This window comes from Amblyraja radiata, chromosome 32 (genome assembly GCF_010909765.2).
Source record: "Amblyraja radiata isolate CabotCenter1 chromosome 32, sAmbRad1.1.pri, whole genome shotgun sequence".
Lineage (NCBI taxonomy): Eukaryota > Metazoa > Chordata > Chondrichthyes > Rajiformes > Rajidae > Amblyraja > Amblyraja radiata.
In genome coordinates this window covers 27,584,160-27,601,560 of record NC_045987.1, presented here as the reverse complement: position 1 = coordinate 27,601,560, position 17,401 = coordinate 27,584,160, and the positions used below count along the sequence as shown (strand labels likewise).

Genomic DNA, 17,401 nt, shown 5'->3' with positions numbered 1-17,401 from the left:
GCAACCTAGAATTGAATTCTACAAGTCACAGTCTGCTGAGAGAACACACGTTGGATATCAGGTTTTTATTTAAATATCACACAAAACTTAAACACAATGACCTCTCACAATTCGGAATGTTGTTTGGATTATTGATCAAAAAGTAATCGCCTTATTTTGAGCTTTCACTATTTTAAATTGTTGTGCATCTTTCATTTTTCTTACATGTTTTTTGTTACAAAATCAGTTTCTCATAATTAATGATCCATCATAAGGCTTTCTTTCTTCATAGATTTTAATTCTGACACTTCTGTTCTCCTTTCAACTTATTTTTCCTTCAATTCTACATCTTTTGTGAACAAGAAAAAGATCACTGGTTACAAAGATCACAGCTGCTCACTGATCGCTGTGAAGAGGAATGTGGTAATAACAAAGCATTTTTGTATCATGCATTATGGTATTGTCTTTGTATGTCAATCACAATACATCAGAGTGAAAATATCAGTCAGTCAGAAAGTATCCTTTTTTGATAAAATAGTGACAAAGAATGTGCAAGCAAAAATCTGGATGGAAATATTATTGCACAGGTAACAGCAGACATGGCACTCCGAAAGTGCAAACGTTTGGCTGAGGAAGGATAAAACTATGCTATTCAAATATAAATATTCTGTGTCAAAAGATGACAGCAAGATTACTGGGGTAGTGGGCTGTGAGGAATGCTGTCAAAGTATACAGTGCATTCAGAATGTATTCAGACCCCTTCACTATTTCCGCATTATGTTACGTTATAGCCTTATTCTAAAATGGATTAAATTCTTTTTTTTATCATCAATCTACACACAATACCCCATAATAAAAAAGCGAAAACAGATGTTTAGAAATGTTTGCAAAGTAATTAAAAAGAAATAACTGAAATATCACATTTACGTAAGTATTCAGACCCTTAACTCAGTACTTTGTTGAGGCACCTTTGGCAGCGATTACAGCCTCAAGTCTTCTTGGGTATGACGCTACAAGCTTGGCACACCTGTATGTGGGTAATTTCTCCCTTTCTTCTCTGCAGATCCTCTAAGGTAGGTATGGTATTGGCCAGGTGATGAGCGGTGCCTGGTTTCCTCCAGACACGACGCTTGGCATTCAGGCCAAATAATTCAATCTTGGTTTCATCAGACCAGAGAATCTTGTTTCTCATGCCTTTTGGCAAACTCCAAGCGGGCTATCATGTGCCTTTTACTGAGGAGTGGCTTCCGTCTACCATAAAGGCCTGATTGGAGGAGTGCTGCGGACATAGTTGGCCTCCTGGAAGGTTCGGGAGCTCTGTCAGAGTGACCATCGGGTTCTTGGTCACCTCCCTGACCAAGGCCCTTCTCCCCCGATTGCTCAGTTTGGCCGGGCGGCCAGCTCTATGAAGAGTCCTGGTGGTTCCAAAGTTCTTCCATTTAAGAATGACGAAGGCCACTGCTCTTCGGGACCTGCAAAGCAACATAAATTGTTTTATACCCTTTCCTAGATCTGTGTCTCGACACAATCCTGTCTTGGAGGTCTATGGACAATTCCTTCGTCGTCATGGCTTGGTTTTTGCTTTTACCACTGGTGGACTCCAATCAAGTTTTAAAAACATCTCAAGGATAATCAATGGAAACAGGATGAACTTAAGCTCAAAGGTACACAAAAAAGCTGGAGAAACTCAGCGGGTGCAGCAGCATCTATGGAGCGAAGGAAATAGGCAACGTTTCGGGCCGAAACCCTTCTTCAGACTTAACCTCTTCAGAACTTAAGCTCAATTTTGAGTGTCATAGCAAAGGGTCTGAATACTTATGTAAATGTAATATTTCAGTTATTTACTTTGAATTATTTTGCAAAAAATTATAAACACCTATTTTCACTTCTTCATTCTGGGGTATTGTGTGTAGATTGATGCTAAAAAAATTAACTTAATCCATTTTAAAATAAGGCTGTAACGTAACAAAATGTGGAAAAAGTGAAGGGGTCTGAATACTTTCTGAATGCACTGTAGATCAGCTACAGAAATGGGCCGAGAAATGGCAGATACGGTTTGTCCAAGGTCAAATGTAACGGGAAAATTTACAATTAATGGCATGACCCATAACAGCATTGATGTACAGAGGGATCTTGGAGTCCAAGTCCATAACTCCTTGAAAGTGACCACACAAGTCGACAGACTGGTAAAGAAAACATATGGTATGCTTGTTCTCATAGGTCAGTGCATTGAGTATAAGAGTCAGGAAGTCATGATACAACTTTATTGGACTTTGGTCAGGCTGCATTTGGAGTATTGTGTGCTCCAATTCTGGTCACTCCAGGAAGGATGTGGAGGCTTTCAAATCAGTGCAGAGGTTTACCAGAATGATGCCTGGGATTGGGTGGTATTAGTTACGTGGAAAAATGGACAGACTTGAATTGTTTTCTCTGGAATGCCAAAGGTTACAGAGAGACCTAATTGAAGCATAAAAAATTATGAGGGACATAGATAGGATAGACTGTCAGAATCGTTTTCCCAGGATAGAAAAATCAAATACCAGAGGACATAGATTTTAAGATGAGAGGAGCAAATGTAAAGCAGATGCGTGGGGATAGTTTTTTACACAGAAAGTGGTGAGTGGTGGTGGTTGAAGCAGATACATTAGTTTAAAATACTTTTGATTAGACATATGGATATGAAGAGAATTATTGCATATGGGTTATACGCAGGTAGGTGAGTGATGGTCTTAGTATCATATTTGGTGCAGACATTGTGGGCCGAAAGGCCTGTTCTTGTGCTGAACTGCTCCATGTCTAAAAACCAATGTGCTAGAAAAAAAATTCAGAAGTTAAGGCAGCAACTATGGAAAGAGATCAGTTTATGGTACAGATCGGAAATCAGATAGTCCTTAACCTGCATGTTTTTCCAGTATTTTCCAACTTCATTTCAAATTTCCACCATTTGCATTTTTGTACATTTTCAGTCATTCGTTATATCTTGTTTAACAGTAACCCTCTTCATTTCATTTCAACACACGAATTACCTTTAATGCATCAACACTTTCTCAATTCAATAGTCAATTTTAACTCAAGATAGTGAGAAACTGCACATATTTTCAACTACATACATTAATATTTGTAGATTTATAAAAATGTCCAATTCATGTTACGAATAGGGCAATATTATCCAATCCAAAATAATTATAACAGTAATCCTCCAGTCCAAACAATTTAGATTATGGACAGAATAGATTATAGAATTGATTTTGCCTGTGCAAATGCATTTTAAATGTTATATTGTTTTTTTTTAATAAAGGTTGATGTCATTTGCATTTTACATTTTGAAAAGATATCTGGTTTATTTGTAGCATTTGTTTACATTGGTGAAAGTTTTTTGAAGAGGAACTTGCTGAAGTTTTCAGATGTTTTTAGCATATTAGAAATCTGCACTGTTGTTACATTTATTTAATCCATTCACTATTTAAAAACCATGCTTGACAAATAGTCTTCATTCCATCCAATTTAACGTTGAAGGATTTCATTTAAGAGACTGATACAAATTTTACTTCGGAGTCACGTGAGTGACTACGTGAAGAAGCCCCGTTCAGCCGCACGTGCGTCATTTACGTCAGACGCATTGGTGCAGGCGACCGGTTGGGGCAGCAGGAGCTCCTCCAGCGCGGTAAGTTTTAAACTTCAGTTAAGCTTGTTTTTCTTACCTGTTTTGTTCCTTGCAGGAACCTCTTGTTCCAGAGGCTTCCAGCTGGAGGATTCGCGAGGCCCGACGAGGGAACCAGCTATGGGCTGTGGGGAAACCCCGGTTCTTGCCTCAGGAGCGGATAGCTCGGGAATGTCAGGCGTCGCGAAGTCGGTCGCTGACGGGTGGTCAGTGGCTTCCAGGCACTCCGGGTGCTGGGAGGGTTTCCCTCCGATAGGCACAGAGACGCTGGGGTTCCCGTGGAGGGGACCTCCAGTAGGCCGGAGGCCGGGAGGGCGTTCCCTCCGATAATAAAGATTAATGCTGGGGTTCCCGGGGAAGGGGATCTCCAGTAGACCGGGTGTCGGGAGGGTTTTCCCCCCGATATAATATAGATGCCGGGTGTCGGGAGGTTTTTCCCCGATGTATACATAGATTCTGCAATTCCCGGGTAGGGGAATCCAGTAGTTATGTGGCTTTCAGACCGCAGGGGTCCACAGGAAAGGGGTTAAACGGACCGGAACGGTCAGCCCTGCTGCCGGTAGGGGTTTTCCCTCTGGTAATATATATGGGATTCCCGGGGTAGGGGAAATCCACCAGCTATGCGGTGCCCAGACCGCAGAGGCCCCCAAGATATGGGGTAAATCGACCCAAGTGGTCAGTCCTGGTGCCGGGAGGGTTCCCTTCTGGTAAAATGAATAATGTGGAGGTTGACCAGGATGGAGCCTTATTGAGAGGAGGCTCAAGGTAGATACACCCTAACATCAGGAGTGGTGTCAGTGCGGGACTATGGGAAAGTCCGCGCTAGCAGCAGGGCTGCTTAAAGGGGATGCTGAGTCTATGGCAGTGTTGGGCAGATGGGAGAGCCCGTGCCAGCAGCGCCTTGTAACAGGGTTGCATAATGGGGATGCCGAGTCTATGACAGTGCCGGCCTATTGCTCTAGGCTGCGTCAGCAGCGCCTTGTAATAGGGCTGCTTAAATGTATGGCAGCAGCACCTGTAGAAGGGCTGCATGATGTCTCCCTCATGGAGGTGAGCTTACCTGGACATTTTCTGACCCTGAAGGGTGGGCCTGTTGGAGAGGCCATGCCAGCAGCGCCTTGTAGTAGGGCTGCTTAATGTCTCCCTTATGGAAGAGGAGAACATGCCGGGTCAGTGTAAATCTGATGCCAAGGCTGAGGGTATAGCATGGAGCATACCTCAAGGGATGAAGGGCACATGTCACAGGTACGATTCCTGGCAGGAAGGTTGCCATCCCAACACAATGCAGTGAACACCGCTATCAGGGGACGTTAGAGCCACCCGCCGAATCTTCTATTCAGGTAAGACCTATTCCACAGGCAAAACCTGAAGGACGAAGCATAAACTGTTGGACCAATTAGGCCAACGACGAGTAAGGATTCATAGTTTAGGGGAAAACGCACCCCACGGCTTCATCGGCAGGAAGCGGTTCACTGAAGCTGGTAGCAGCATTAAAGCTGACCAGAGTTACTCTACAACTAAGTGACCACGAACAAGTTGGTAAGATTTACAATTGGTTGTGCAATGCACAAATGGTTGAGACATTGTCATCTACTCAGAGGCATTTTAACCAGGTAAACTGGACAATACCAGTATTCCAAGAAGGTTGGAATTTGGCCAGAAGGGTGTTGAGCCAGGTCCAGTATTTTAGCCAGGTTGCCTTCGAGACAGGCTCGGAGATATGGGGAATTGTCTTTCAAGGCAAGGTCAGAATTATGGCAAGAGTTGTCTTGGGACATTTGAGAATTATCGGAACCGGGCCAGTTGCCGTTCAGGGCAGACTCGAAATGATGGCAGGCGTGGCCTGTTCATTATGAAAGAAGGGTGATCAAACAGATTTCATAGGGTTTTCCATGTACAATGATCATCACAGATATTTGAAGGCATTGCTATGATGAGGCAATTTAACAGTATTATAACAATAAATCATTCAAAGGTCTACAAAAACACTTGTGATGTATTGTCTGGATTATATTTTGATGCTGTATTTGGCTAAAATCCACTCAGTCTCAAGCTACTTGAGAATTTGTTCTCTCCTATCCAGTTAAATTAGGTTGTTATCAAATGGATAGTTGGCCTGTGACTCTGCCCTGTAAAGCAGTTTCTATTCATTAGACTAACTGGCAATGTAATAGATGTGATGCAGCTGTGCAAGTGGGAGAACTGACAGCATGCTTAATGGCAAACTATGAGGGCCATGAAGGTCATTGATAATACAACTTTGCCATTACCAGCTGAAGCTAATAAAGTCACTATGATGGACAAACAGTATTCAGCATTGCTCCAGTAGTTGATCAATGAATATGTCATTATATTGCAAAATGATGCTATGGCTTAAGGTGGGAACATGCGAATGTCATCTCTAGTTGGAGGTGCAGGAGATTTGCATGAGTTATTAACTCTTCAGTATTGGTATCAACTATCTATAGACCCTAAAGTGCATTTTATGGGTTAAAGAGTGATTGAGTGAATATGCATAGGTGCATGCTCAACTTCATGTTGATACACTATGATGTGGCATATGATAAGCACGAGGGTGCAATCAGGTAAAAGATCCTGTAAAAGGTACATAATCTCATTTGCCACTGGAGTATCATTAAGTACAGATCAATGACAACACAGAATGGGTGTTGGACCACACAGTATTTATGAAATTCTGATTCAATGCAACACCGAATATGGATATGTTGTTTTCATGCTAATTCAAAGGTTGCAAAAATGGTTGGCATAACAGTGGCGAAAGATACATTCTCGCTACAAGCATGAGGAATGGTCTTTTATGTCTTCCTCCATTTTGCTTTATGAGTCAGGTCTTGAAATAAAGTCATCAGGAGCCGCTTTAGGTTCCAGCTGTGGAATTGGCCTATGCAGTTTGATTCCTAATTTGTCGGGAATAATAATAATGCAACCTTATATGGTTATTTTAAACGTAACTTGCTGATTCAGCCTGTGGCTCGGGAAATCAGCCGTTGCATGATAAAATCAATAGATGTTCCACGGATTCTCAATAGACTGCTTACGGCTTGGGTTGTCACGCCTATTTTTGCATGTATTCACAGTGCTGGAATGGTACCAAATAGCGGTACTTTGCTGCTTCAGGAGATGGGAAGCGTTTGTTTAATGCTCATGTTACATTTATAATGGCACAGATTCTGAGCTATTGCAGTTCATTTAAATGGTCTTTGACAATATTGAGTTATAGGGTCATTAACTGTGCCAAGGTGCTTTCCATCAGACTTACTGCAGCTAACGAGGTCCAAGTTGTTGGGTTCACCTCTGATATCGAGTTAGTAAAGGATACCTGTTACACAAGTTTCCCAGGACAAGTACAATGCAGTATGGGAGATTGACATTGTGTTAACACTATTTCACAGGGGGTTCCAGCTACATTCTTAGCTTTGATCGGACCTCATTAGGTAGTTATCCTCCTGGCGCTGGTTAGCGCAACAGGTCACTCGCTACATTATTACGACAGGAGAGGATGATTACATCTGCAAATATACACATAGTATTTTAAGCTATAATTAATTTAAGCAGAGCAGTAGGGGTGTCAGGTCTCAAAATAGTTCAAGACATACACAGGGACCTTTCGTTATGTGGGGACACACATATACAACAATACGTCAAGGTCACCAAGAGCCTTTGAGACCCTGAGCTAACGATGATTGTTAGTTACAAAAGACGTTATAAGAACCTATCTGCTCAGATCTTGCCAGGTGTTAAAACGGAGTTGAGTTATGCAGGAGTAGATACTGATCCGGATCTCACTCCACCAGGGCTGCTATAACAGCAGCAGTAAGGGTTAATTACATTCTGCTGGACCACATCCTAACGGCTGTAGCGTGGTCAAACAAACAAATTTTCAAACATGTTATAATAACCCGTTGCCAGACCAGGGGTATTTCTCAATTTTATTTTATGTTCTGTTATAGGTTCCATCCGGATGAGAGATGTGACTATTGTTATTGCTTATTTAACAGCATCAGCATGTTTAAATCTATGTCATGACTGTATGCATTATGAATGTTTTCCCTCATTTGTCAATGGGGCAGTTGTGGTTGTGTAGACTTGTTTCTCACGGCATGAAATCACAGAGCTTTGAAATCTTCACGTAGTCACTCATGTGACTCCGAAGTAAAATAGTAAGATTAAACGGGAACTTACCAGTTTGAAGTTTGATCTTTATTTTATGAGGAGTTACGATGAGGGATTACGTGCCCTCCGTTCCCAGCCCTCATTAAGATCATCTGGTAGTTCTAGTCTTCTTTCATCTTACTATCATACTTCAGTCACTATTATCTGTGATTTCACACCGCTGCTTTGAAGATTGACGCACGTGTGCGGCTGAACGGGGCTTCTTCACGTAATCCCTCATCGTAACTCCTCATAAAATAAAGATCAAACTTCAAACTGGTATGTTCTCATTTAATCTTACTATTACTCCACACAAATGTGATAACAGCAGTTTTTCTTCAACTCTAAAATGTCCTTAGTGATTGAACAAAAAGGTATAATACAGCACCAGGCAATGAAGAATGTCCTGCGGGAATGATGTGAGATGAATAATCTGAATACCTGAGTAAATGATCTAGGATATGAACAAAACTCCTGCAGATTTTCTAATGGTTTGTTTAATGCAGGAGGTTTCAGCTATTTTGCCATTTTCAAATGACTGAGTTGAGAGCATCAGATACAATACTTTACAAGGAGCAATGCTGTTAAACATTCAGCTGGATAATATAATGTACTTGGAACTTTGTGCACACTGCAAACTCTTGACACAGATGAAGTAGACAAGTGTTCCGATCCTAATTGCACAAAATTGACATGGTTGGAACTCAAATATTCACTGGCTTCTCCTGGATTTTCTATTTCAACATCTCTTTAATTATTTTCAAGTCCCCAAGATAATTCACAAATAATACGTTAAGAAAATGTAATGAGTAAATAAGAAGTAAACGGCAACAAGCCACATAAACTCTTGACACGACAAATGAAAAAACGGAAAAAGGAGCATACGATTCCAAAAATTAGGTCAGATAAAGGGGAATTGATAACACTACTCAAAGATATTAATAACAGATTTGCTCAATTCTACCAACATTTATATACATCAAAAACAGCAACAGATAGTATTAAAATAACAAATCTTTTGGAAAAGTATAATCTCCCAAAACTTAATGTGATGGAACAGGAAGAATTAGGAGCTCAAATTTCAATTAATGAAATAGAGGAGTCAATAAAGTCTTTGAAGAATGGTAAAACACCAGGATGGATTTAGCAATGAATTCTATAAAAAATGTTATAAATAATTTCTTCGCGTCTACAGAAACTTTACACATATGCATTCAAAGAACAGAAACTACCAGAAACACTAGCAGCGACGACTATGACACTAATACCTAAAAAGGATAAAGATCTAGAAGAAACCGGGTCATACAGAGCCATTGCATTATTAAATACTGATCAGAAAATATTAGCCAAAACCTTAGCAAGAAGACTAAGTAAATATGTTAGTAAATTAATAAACCCGGATCAAACGGGGTTTATACCTAAGAGACATTCATTTAATAATTTGAGACGTCTCTTTAACATAATGTATTCAGATAAGATAGAAGAGGAGGACTTATCAATTATTTCATTGGATGCAGAAAAAGCATTTGATCAGGTGGAATGGGAATACCTATTTAAAGTATTACAAAAATTTCAAATGGGAGATAATTTTATCCTATGGATAAAATTACTATATGATAAGCCCACGGCTAGAATACTGATTAATAACATGTTATCCCCAAAATTTCAACTATCCAGGGGCAATAGACAGGGATGTGCCTTATCACCCCTTCTATTTGCCCTGGTGATAGAGCCCTTAGCAGAAAATATAAGAATGCACCCTAATATTCACGGTTACAATACTAAAAACTCTAATAATAAAATATAATTATATGCAGACTATGTATTATTATACATTACAAAATCACAAATTAGCATACCAAATTTATTCAACTTAATAGAATAATTTGGTTCCTTTTCAGGATATAGAATAAATTGGAATAAAAGCGAAATAATGACGATAAAACCTCAAGACTCAACACATCTTTAAAAATACCCCTTTAGAATTACTACGGAAAGATTTAAATATTTGGGTATTCAAATGACCAGAAAATATAAAGCTCTATTTAACGCAAATTACCTACCCTTACTTACTAAATTACAAACGTCGATCCAATTTTGGAAACCACTACCGATGTCTTTAATAGGCAGAATAAATGCCATTAAAATGATTTTTTCCCACAAATACTGTATTTATTCCAATCAATACCTACATACATACCTAAAAACTTTTTTTTTTAAATTGACTCATACATTACAAATTTCATATGGGACCATAAATCCCATAGAATTCAAAAAAGACATTTATGTAAACCTAAAGAATACGGTGGACTCTCACTTCCTAATTTTATGTACTACCATTGGGCAGTGAACATTAAAAATATAATGTACTGGTAGGACGGTTCAACACAACAGGCAGAATGGACATTAATGGAGAAGGAGGATTGCACCCCTTTTTACATAACAGTGATCCTTTTCTCCCCAATAAAACTGAAGAACACAATATATAAGAGAAACCCGGTGATTCACAGCACAATACAAATTTGGAGACAAATAAAATCCTCTCTTAAATTAAGAAATCTTTCACTTCTCTCACCGATAGCTAACAACCCGGCGTTTAAGCCATCGACTATTGACAAAACGTTTACCCTCTGGGAACAATTAGGAATTAAGACTTGGGAAGATTTGTATGAAGAGGGAACATTTTTACCATTCCAAGCTTCAATACAATATGGAAAATAACCAATATTTTAGATACTTACAAACCCGAGACTATTTGAAAAAACACTCACAAGATTATCAAAATCTGAAGATGGACCTTCTAGAGCAAGGCATGAATAGACAGGTAGAATTGGATCATTTAACATCATATTTTTATAATATTATTTTAAATATAGATATACCTTCAACAGAAGGTATAAGAAAAGAATGGGAACAAGAATTGGCTATAGAAATTCCCAAGGACAGATGGGAAGATTATGTGTCATATGTACACAAATATTCAATTAACGTTAGACATACACTGATCCAATTTAAAATTGTACATAGATTATATTACTCAAAAAAAAAACTAAATAAAATCTTTCCAAATGTCTCTCCCATCTGTGATAAGTGCCTAACTAAAGAGGCAATAATAGCACACTCATTTGTTTCCTGTGCAAAACGTCAGAAATTTTGGAAGGAAATTTTTGAAAGCTTTTCAAAAATATTTAAATTAAGATTGGACCCAAATACAGAATTGATTATTTTCGGAGCAAGAGAAGCCTGTTCTGAACTAACTATATTTCAAAGACGTTTCCTAAACTATGGTTTGATATCGGAAAAAAAACTTATGCTTAAATTCTGGAAAAACACTCCTATCCCAATGTTTAAAATATGGATCACAAATATGTCGGAAATATTACACCTCGAGGAAATGAGTCATTCTAGCAGGAAAACAAGAACAATTCTTAAGAATATGGTCACCTTTTATTGATTTATTACAAGTATAATATGGTGCAGCATAACCCTAGAAAGTTATTGTTTTAGAACTAGGTGATCGGTGTGAATCGTTATGAATTAGGCACATTCTCTTTCTTTTTTATTTAGCTCTACCTTCTTTGGATTTTTTACTTGTTTCCTTTCCCTTCCTAAGGCCCTCTTCTCTTTGGGGCCTGTTTTCTTTACTTTTTTCTTTCCTTTTTTTTCACATTCTCAAGCATGCAGTCTACTTAAACATCATCATTCATTTAATGCCAATTACTGCGGAATACACTTCACTACTATCCTCATGTTCTCTTCATTCTCTTTTCTCTTTTTCTATTACAGCTTAAAGTTTAAAAATAAGAGAAGTTGTACACAAAATGTATTATGTTGCATATCATGATTAAGATGTATGTACAATGCTTTTGATTTAAAAAAAAAGAAGAAGTAAACCTGGAAAAATAATGTTAAATGTTAAATAGATGAGGCCCTCACTCGTGTCTCCATGATACCCCGCAGCTCCGCCCTTGCTCCCCCTCCCCCTAGTCGCAACAGAGAGACAGAGTCCCCCTAGTCCTTACCTTCCACCCCATCAGCCGTCGCATACAACACATAATCCTCCGAAATTTCCGCCACCTACAACGGGATCTCACCACTAGCCACATTTTCCCATCTCCATCCCTTTCCGCCTTCCGCAGAGACCGTTCCCTCCGCAACTCCCTGGTTAACTCATCCCTCCCCACCCAAACCACCCCCTCCCCAGGTACCTTCCCCTGCAACCGCAGAAGATGCAACACTTGTCGTTATACCTACTCCCTCGACTGTCCAGGGACCCCGACAGTCCTTTCAGGTTAGGCAGAGGTTCACTCGCACCCACACAACCTCATCTACTGTATCTGTTGTTCAAGATGTGGACTCTTCACCCTACAAACAGCTAACAATAGCCTGTTTCCCTTATCATCGTTACTTTTTTGCATATCTTTCATTCATTGTTCTTTATCTTTCCACATCACAATCTATATCTCTCGTTTCCCTTATCCCTGACCAGTCTGAAGAAGGGTCTCGACCTGAAATGTCACCCATTCCTTCTCTCCAGAGATGCTGCCTGCCCCCCTGAGTTACTCCAGCTTTTTGTGTCTATCTTCGGTTTAAACCAGCATCTGCAGTTCCTTCTTACACATGTTAAATGTTATCTTGTACCACAAAGAATATTATTTATCTTGTATTGTTCAAATAATCTTTCTCTATTCACGAACAAAATGTTTCCGCTCTACATGTCTATCTACCCATTGATTGATTGTTTTTTGTTTTATTTCTCAAAAATCTAGATTGATAGATTACACGAGTTCGACGGTTTTCAAATACTGTAGATGTACTGTACGTATACATATTGATATTGTCTTTTGTGTTTTCAAAATGTGTAGTTCAAATTCTAAATGGCTGTTAAAAACTTTGCCCGATTCACTGACTACTTGGGAAATCCAAGGAATTGGAATCTCTGATACTGGTAGGTCAACAGTTGGACAGACGTAGAGCCTGCTAATATTAAGCATCACACAAAATGCTTGATTCTTACTTTTTTATTTTTTATGCAGGTATATGTGTCGCTGAGCCAATTAAAATTACAGTTCATCAAAATGTAATTCTAAAAGCAAAAATACCTTATTCTGTTGTGCGAGGAGAACAAGTGCAACTGAGAGTTTCTGTGTACAATTATAAGATGGACAGAATAACGGTACGTCTTAAATACGCATTCATTTTTTAATGTGGTATTATGCCATTAGCTAGGTGTGCAGCTCATTATATCTGTCTAAGTCCTTCCCTTATTTTGTTTTTATAAGTGTATTATAATTTCATCCATGTGCTCATTTGAAGTCAGAAATGGAAAGAAAGGAATTACCGGTAGTTAATTAGGATTGCTTCAAACTATTGAAGTCTATCCAAACGTTCATCTCATTTGGAGAGATGTTTGTTTGCTGCACTGACACAAATCCACTTTGTTGACAAGAATACATTTATATTCTTTTCCAAATCCATTAAGGTTTCTTGCCCCACCATCCAATTTGATAATATACAGTAGACACAAATAATTATATTAAAGTAAAGATCTTCCTGAATTTTTAATTTGCATCTTTACAACTGATCTTGATTTTGGGCTGTCACAATCTGTTTCACAATTAAAGACAATCTAAAATAGATACAAAAAGCTGAAGTAACTCAACAGGTCAGACAACATCGTTGGAGAAAAGGAATAGGTGATCTTTCAGGTCTGAAATGTCACCAATTCCTTTTCTCCAGAGATGCTGTCTGACCTGCTGAGTTACTCCAGCATTTTGTGTCTATCTTTGGTTTAAACCAACATCTGCAGTTCTTATGGACCTTTGACTATGCAGTTCTCAGTCTGTGAAAGTCCCTCTGAACCTTGGGGGTACAGCCATCATTGCAGCATCCACTCATTTAATAGCAACAGCCAGTAGCTAGTTTGGTCATAAGGTCATGTGATAGGAGTAGAATTAGGCCATTCGACCCTTCAAGTCTACTCCACCATTCAATTATGGCTGATCTATCTCTCCCTCCTAACCCCATTCTCCCGCCTTCTCCCCATAACCTCTGACACCTGTACTAATCAAGAATCTATCTATCTCCACCTTATAAATATTCACTGACTTGGCCTCCACAACCTTCTGTGGCAGAGAATTCCACCGATTCACCACCCTCTGACAAAATACATTTCTCCTCATCTCCTTCCTAAAAGAACATCCTTTAATTCTGAGGCTGTAAAGGAGTCTGACACACTGTAACTTTACTGAGTCTTTAATAAAAGCACATGTCAAATACGTCCCAGTACTGACTGCATCTAGTCTTCAGGCGTACTGGAACCAAGGGAGGAGCAAGGGGAAGATATCACAGTTATACTGAGATGACTGGGCGTGGTTAGTGGTATTGAGGTAGCTACATTATAGGTTGCATGCATAAACCATCTACATCCTTTCCCTTAGAAATCTAAAATTGAAGTTATAACAGTGGCAGTGTGATTATACAACACATGCAAATTTAAACGAAATCACCGTAGCGGACAGGAGGTTTGACAACCCGACCCGAGCGTGTGCGTATAGCACCATCACCCTCCCCACCAGATAGAAGAGGAGGCGGAGCAGTAGCAGCCGGGAAGGAGAAAGTCGGAGGAGACCCAACCGGGAATGCGGGAGGTGACCCAACCGGCACAGGTGATCCAGGAGGAGGAGACGGAGGAGAAGGAGAAGAAGGAGAACGAGCAGGGGAGGAGATCATCTACCCGAAACCAGGAAGCGCAGAGGGAGGAGAACGCGGCAAGCGAACTGACCGGGGCATGCAGGGAGCTGTGGGGTAATTAGTAATGACAGGCTTGAAACGCAACGGAGGAGCGTAGGGATCCGCAGGAGGAGGCTGAGGCTCGTTAACGGCCAACAGGTGCTGGCGGCTCCGGCGGTAGACAGTTCCATCAAAGTCCACCAGGTAAGATCTCGGGGAATCGTCCACACCAACAATGGTTGCGAGTCGGGAGAATCCGGTGGCTGTCTGCATGCGGACGACCTGGCCAGGCAGTAGTGGTGAGAGCGGGCGGCAGGACTTGTCGTGAGAGCGGCGCTGTACCTCATGCTTGTGAGCAATCCGTTTCTGGACGGCGGCAGGCTGGAGGACCTTGGGCACCAGGGATTGTTGGGCGATCGGCATCGGTGGGCGAAGCACGCGGGACATCAGACGCTGGGCAGGGGATCGCATGGTAGGGTCCCGTGAGATGTTGCGAAGGTTTAGTAGACCCAGGTAAAAGTCACCATTGGAGAGACGAGACTGCTCGAGCAAATTCTTGGCACTGCGGACAGCTCGCTCGGCCAGGCCGTTGCTCTGCGGGTATTCGGGGCTGCTGGTATAGTGAGTGAAGTTCCACTTCACAGCGAAAGCCTGGAATTCTGCACTGGTGAACTGACGGCCGTTGTCGGTCTGCAAGCGGACCGGGGACCCAAAGGTAGCAAAGTGTCTGCGCAGCTTACTGATAACCATTTCAGAGGTGATAGCAGGGAGAAGGTCCACTTTGAACCAGTTGGAGTATGAATCAACCAACACCAGGTAGTGCTTGCCTCGCCATTCGAATATGTCAGCAGCCAGCGAGGTCCAGGGCATGGCAGGCGCAGGCTGCTGCAGAAGTGGCTGGCGCTGCTGATGTGGGGGTAAGAGCGTTGCAATCAGGACAGGAGGCTACACGGGCTTTAATGTACTTGGCCATTCCTGGCCAATAGTATTGTTCTTGGGCATGTGAGACGGTGGCATTAGCTCCGGGATGCCCCATGTGGGCAGCGTTGTAGTACAAGTCGTATAGGGAGGCAGGGACGACCACCTTGTGACCCTTGATGATGATGCCGTCCCGGAGCACAAGCTCGTCGCGGACCAGAAAGAAAGGGTGGGCGCCCGCAGGCAGTGAGGTGCTTCTGCTGGGCCACCCCCGCTGGATGACAGCTGCGAGCTGTTGCAGTCGGGGTCGTTGGCAGTGTGCTCAACCAGGCACTGCAGCTGTTTAGAGGGAACAAAGTTGACATTGAGTACCTGCAGATCCTCCTGCTCGTAGGGGTGCCTGTCACAGGAGGACCGGGGGGTCCGGGACAGCGTGTCGGCCACATGCATCTCGGTGCCCCTCTTGTACACGATCAGAAAGTCGAACCGCTGGAGCTGTAACATCATGCGTTGGAGTCTAGCTGGAGCGATGTGGATAGGCTTATTGAGGATGGTCACCAAGGGTTGATGATCCGTCTCGACGGTAAACCTGGTACCGAAAAGGAAGTCCTTGAACTTGGAGCAGGCGAATACAACCGCAAGAAGCTCCTTCTCGATTTGTGCATAGCGCTGCTCAGTGTCTGTCATGGTACGCGAGGCATAAGAAATGGGCTGCAGCGAGCCGTCATCATGTAGTTGCAGGCAGGCAGCGCCGAGTCCGAAGCGGGAAGCATCACACATAACTACAATTGGACGTTGCAGATCGAAAAACTTGAGAGTCGGTGTGCTAATCAGCTTTGTTTTGAGAAGGTCGAAAGCCTGCTGGTGTTGGGGAAACCAGGACCAGGCAATGTCTTTTTTCGTCAGTTGCCTCAGGGGTGCGCTCAATTCGCTGAGGTCGGGGATAAACTTTCCCAAGTAGTTGACCATGCCCAGGAATCGCTGCAGGCTGGTCACGTCGGTCGGGGCAGGCAGCTCGGAGATAGCGTTGGTCTTCTGCGGATCAGGTTTCAGCCCGTGGGCTGTGAAGATGTGGCCAACATAGGGTACTTCAGCTACACGGAACTTGCACTTTGACGGGTTAAGTTTTAAGTTGATCTGGCGAGCGCGGGTGTAGAATCCGTCGGAGGTTGTGGTCGTGCTCAGCAGCATCTTTCCCATAAACCAGGATGTCATCCACGATAATGGAACACGGCAGGCCAGCAAACAGTTGCTCCATGGAGCGTTGAAACACTTCGCTAGCAGAGTTGATGCTGAACGGCATCCGCAAAAATTTGAATCTCCCGAAGGGGGTGCCAAAAGTGGTCAAGTCTGAGGAGTGTTTGTCTAGAGGTATTTGCCAGAATGAGCTCCTGGCATCAAGGACAGAGAACACTGTGGCCTGACCGACCTGGGCAGCAACATCTTCTACAGTCCTCATGCGGTAATGAGGACGTCTTATGGCCAGATTTAAGTCTTTGGGGTTGATGCACACCCGTATCTCGCTCTTACCCTTCTTCATTGTGGCGACCATGGTGGAGACCCACTCAGTGGGTTCGCTGACAGCTTCAAGCACTCCCATGTCAACCATGTTCTTCAGCATGGCTTCGACCTTGCCCTTCATGGCAAACGACACCCTGTGTGGAGCACGGACCACTGGTACAACCGACAGGTCAGTTGCGATCTTGTATACAAGGGGCAGCTTACCCAGTTCATCATCGAATAGGTCAGGGTACTCGGAGAGTGGATTCAGCATCACCCGCACTTCATGGACAGTACGGTCAAAGGACACCAGCCCGAGATCCTGACACGCCTGATTGCTCAACAGAGTCGCACAGTCACAGTCAAGAATGAAAAACGACAGGTCACGCGAAGATTACTTCAGCACACAGTGGAAGGTGGCGCTCCCCACAGGTTTTA

The 17,401-nt window shown here is 42.1% G+C and overlaps 1 protein-coding gene across 1 annotated transcript in view; it reads left to right on the top strand.

Moving 5' to 3' along the window:
* Window positions 1-17,401, top strand: part of c5 (complement C5) — a 208,835-nt gene that overhangs the window by 103,307 nt on the left and 88,127 nt on the right. The window contains exons 19-20 of the mRNA XM_033048613.1: window positions 12,679-12,761; window positions 12,850-12,989. Coding sequence (XP_032904504.1) covers window positions 12,679-12,761; window positions 12,850-12,989 — 223 coding nt within the window. The remainder of the gene's footprint in view (window positions 1-12,678; window positions 12,762-12,849; window positions 12,990-17,401) is intronic.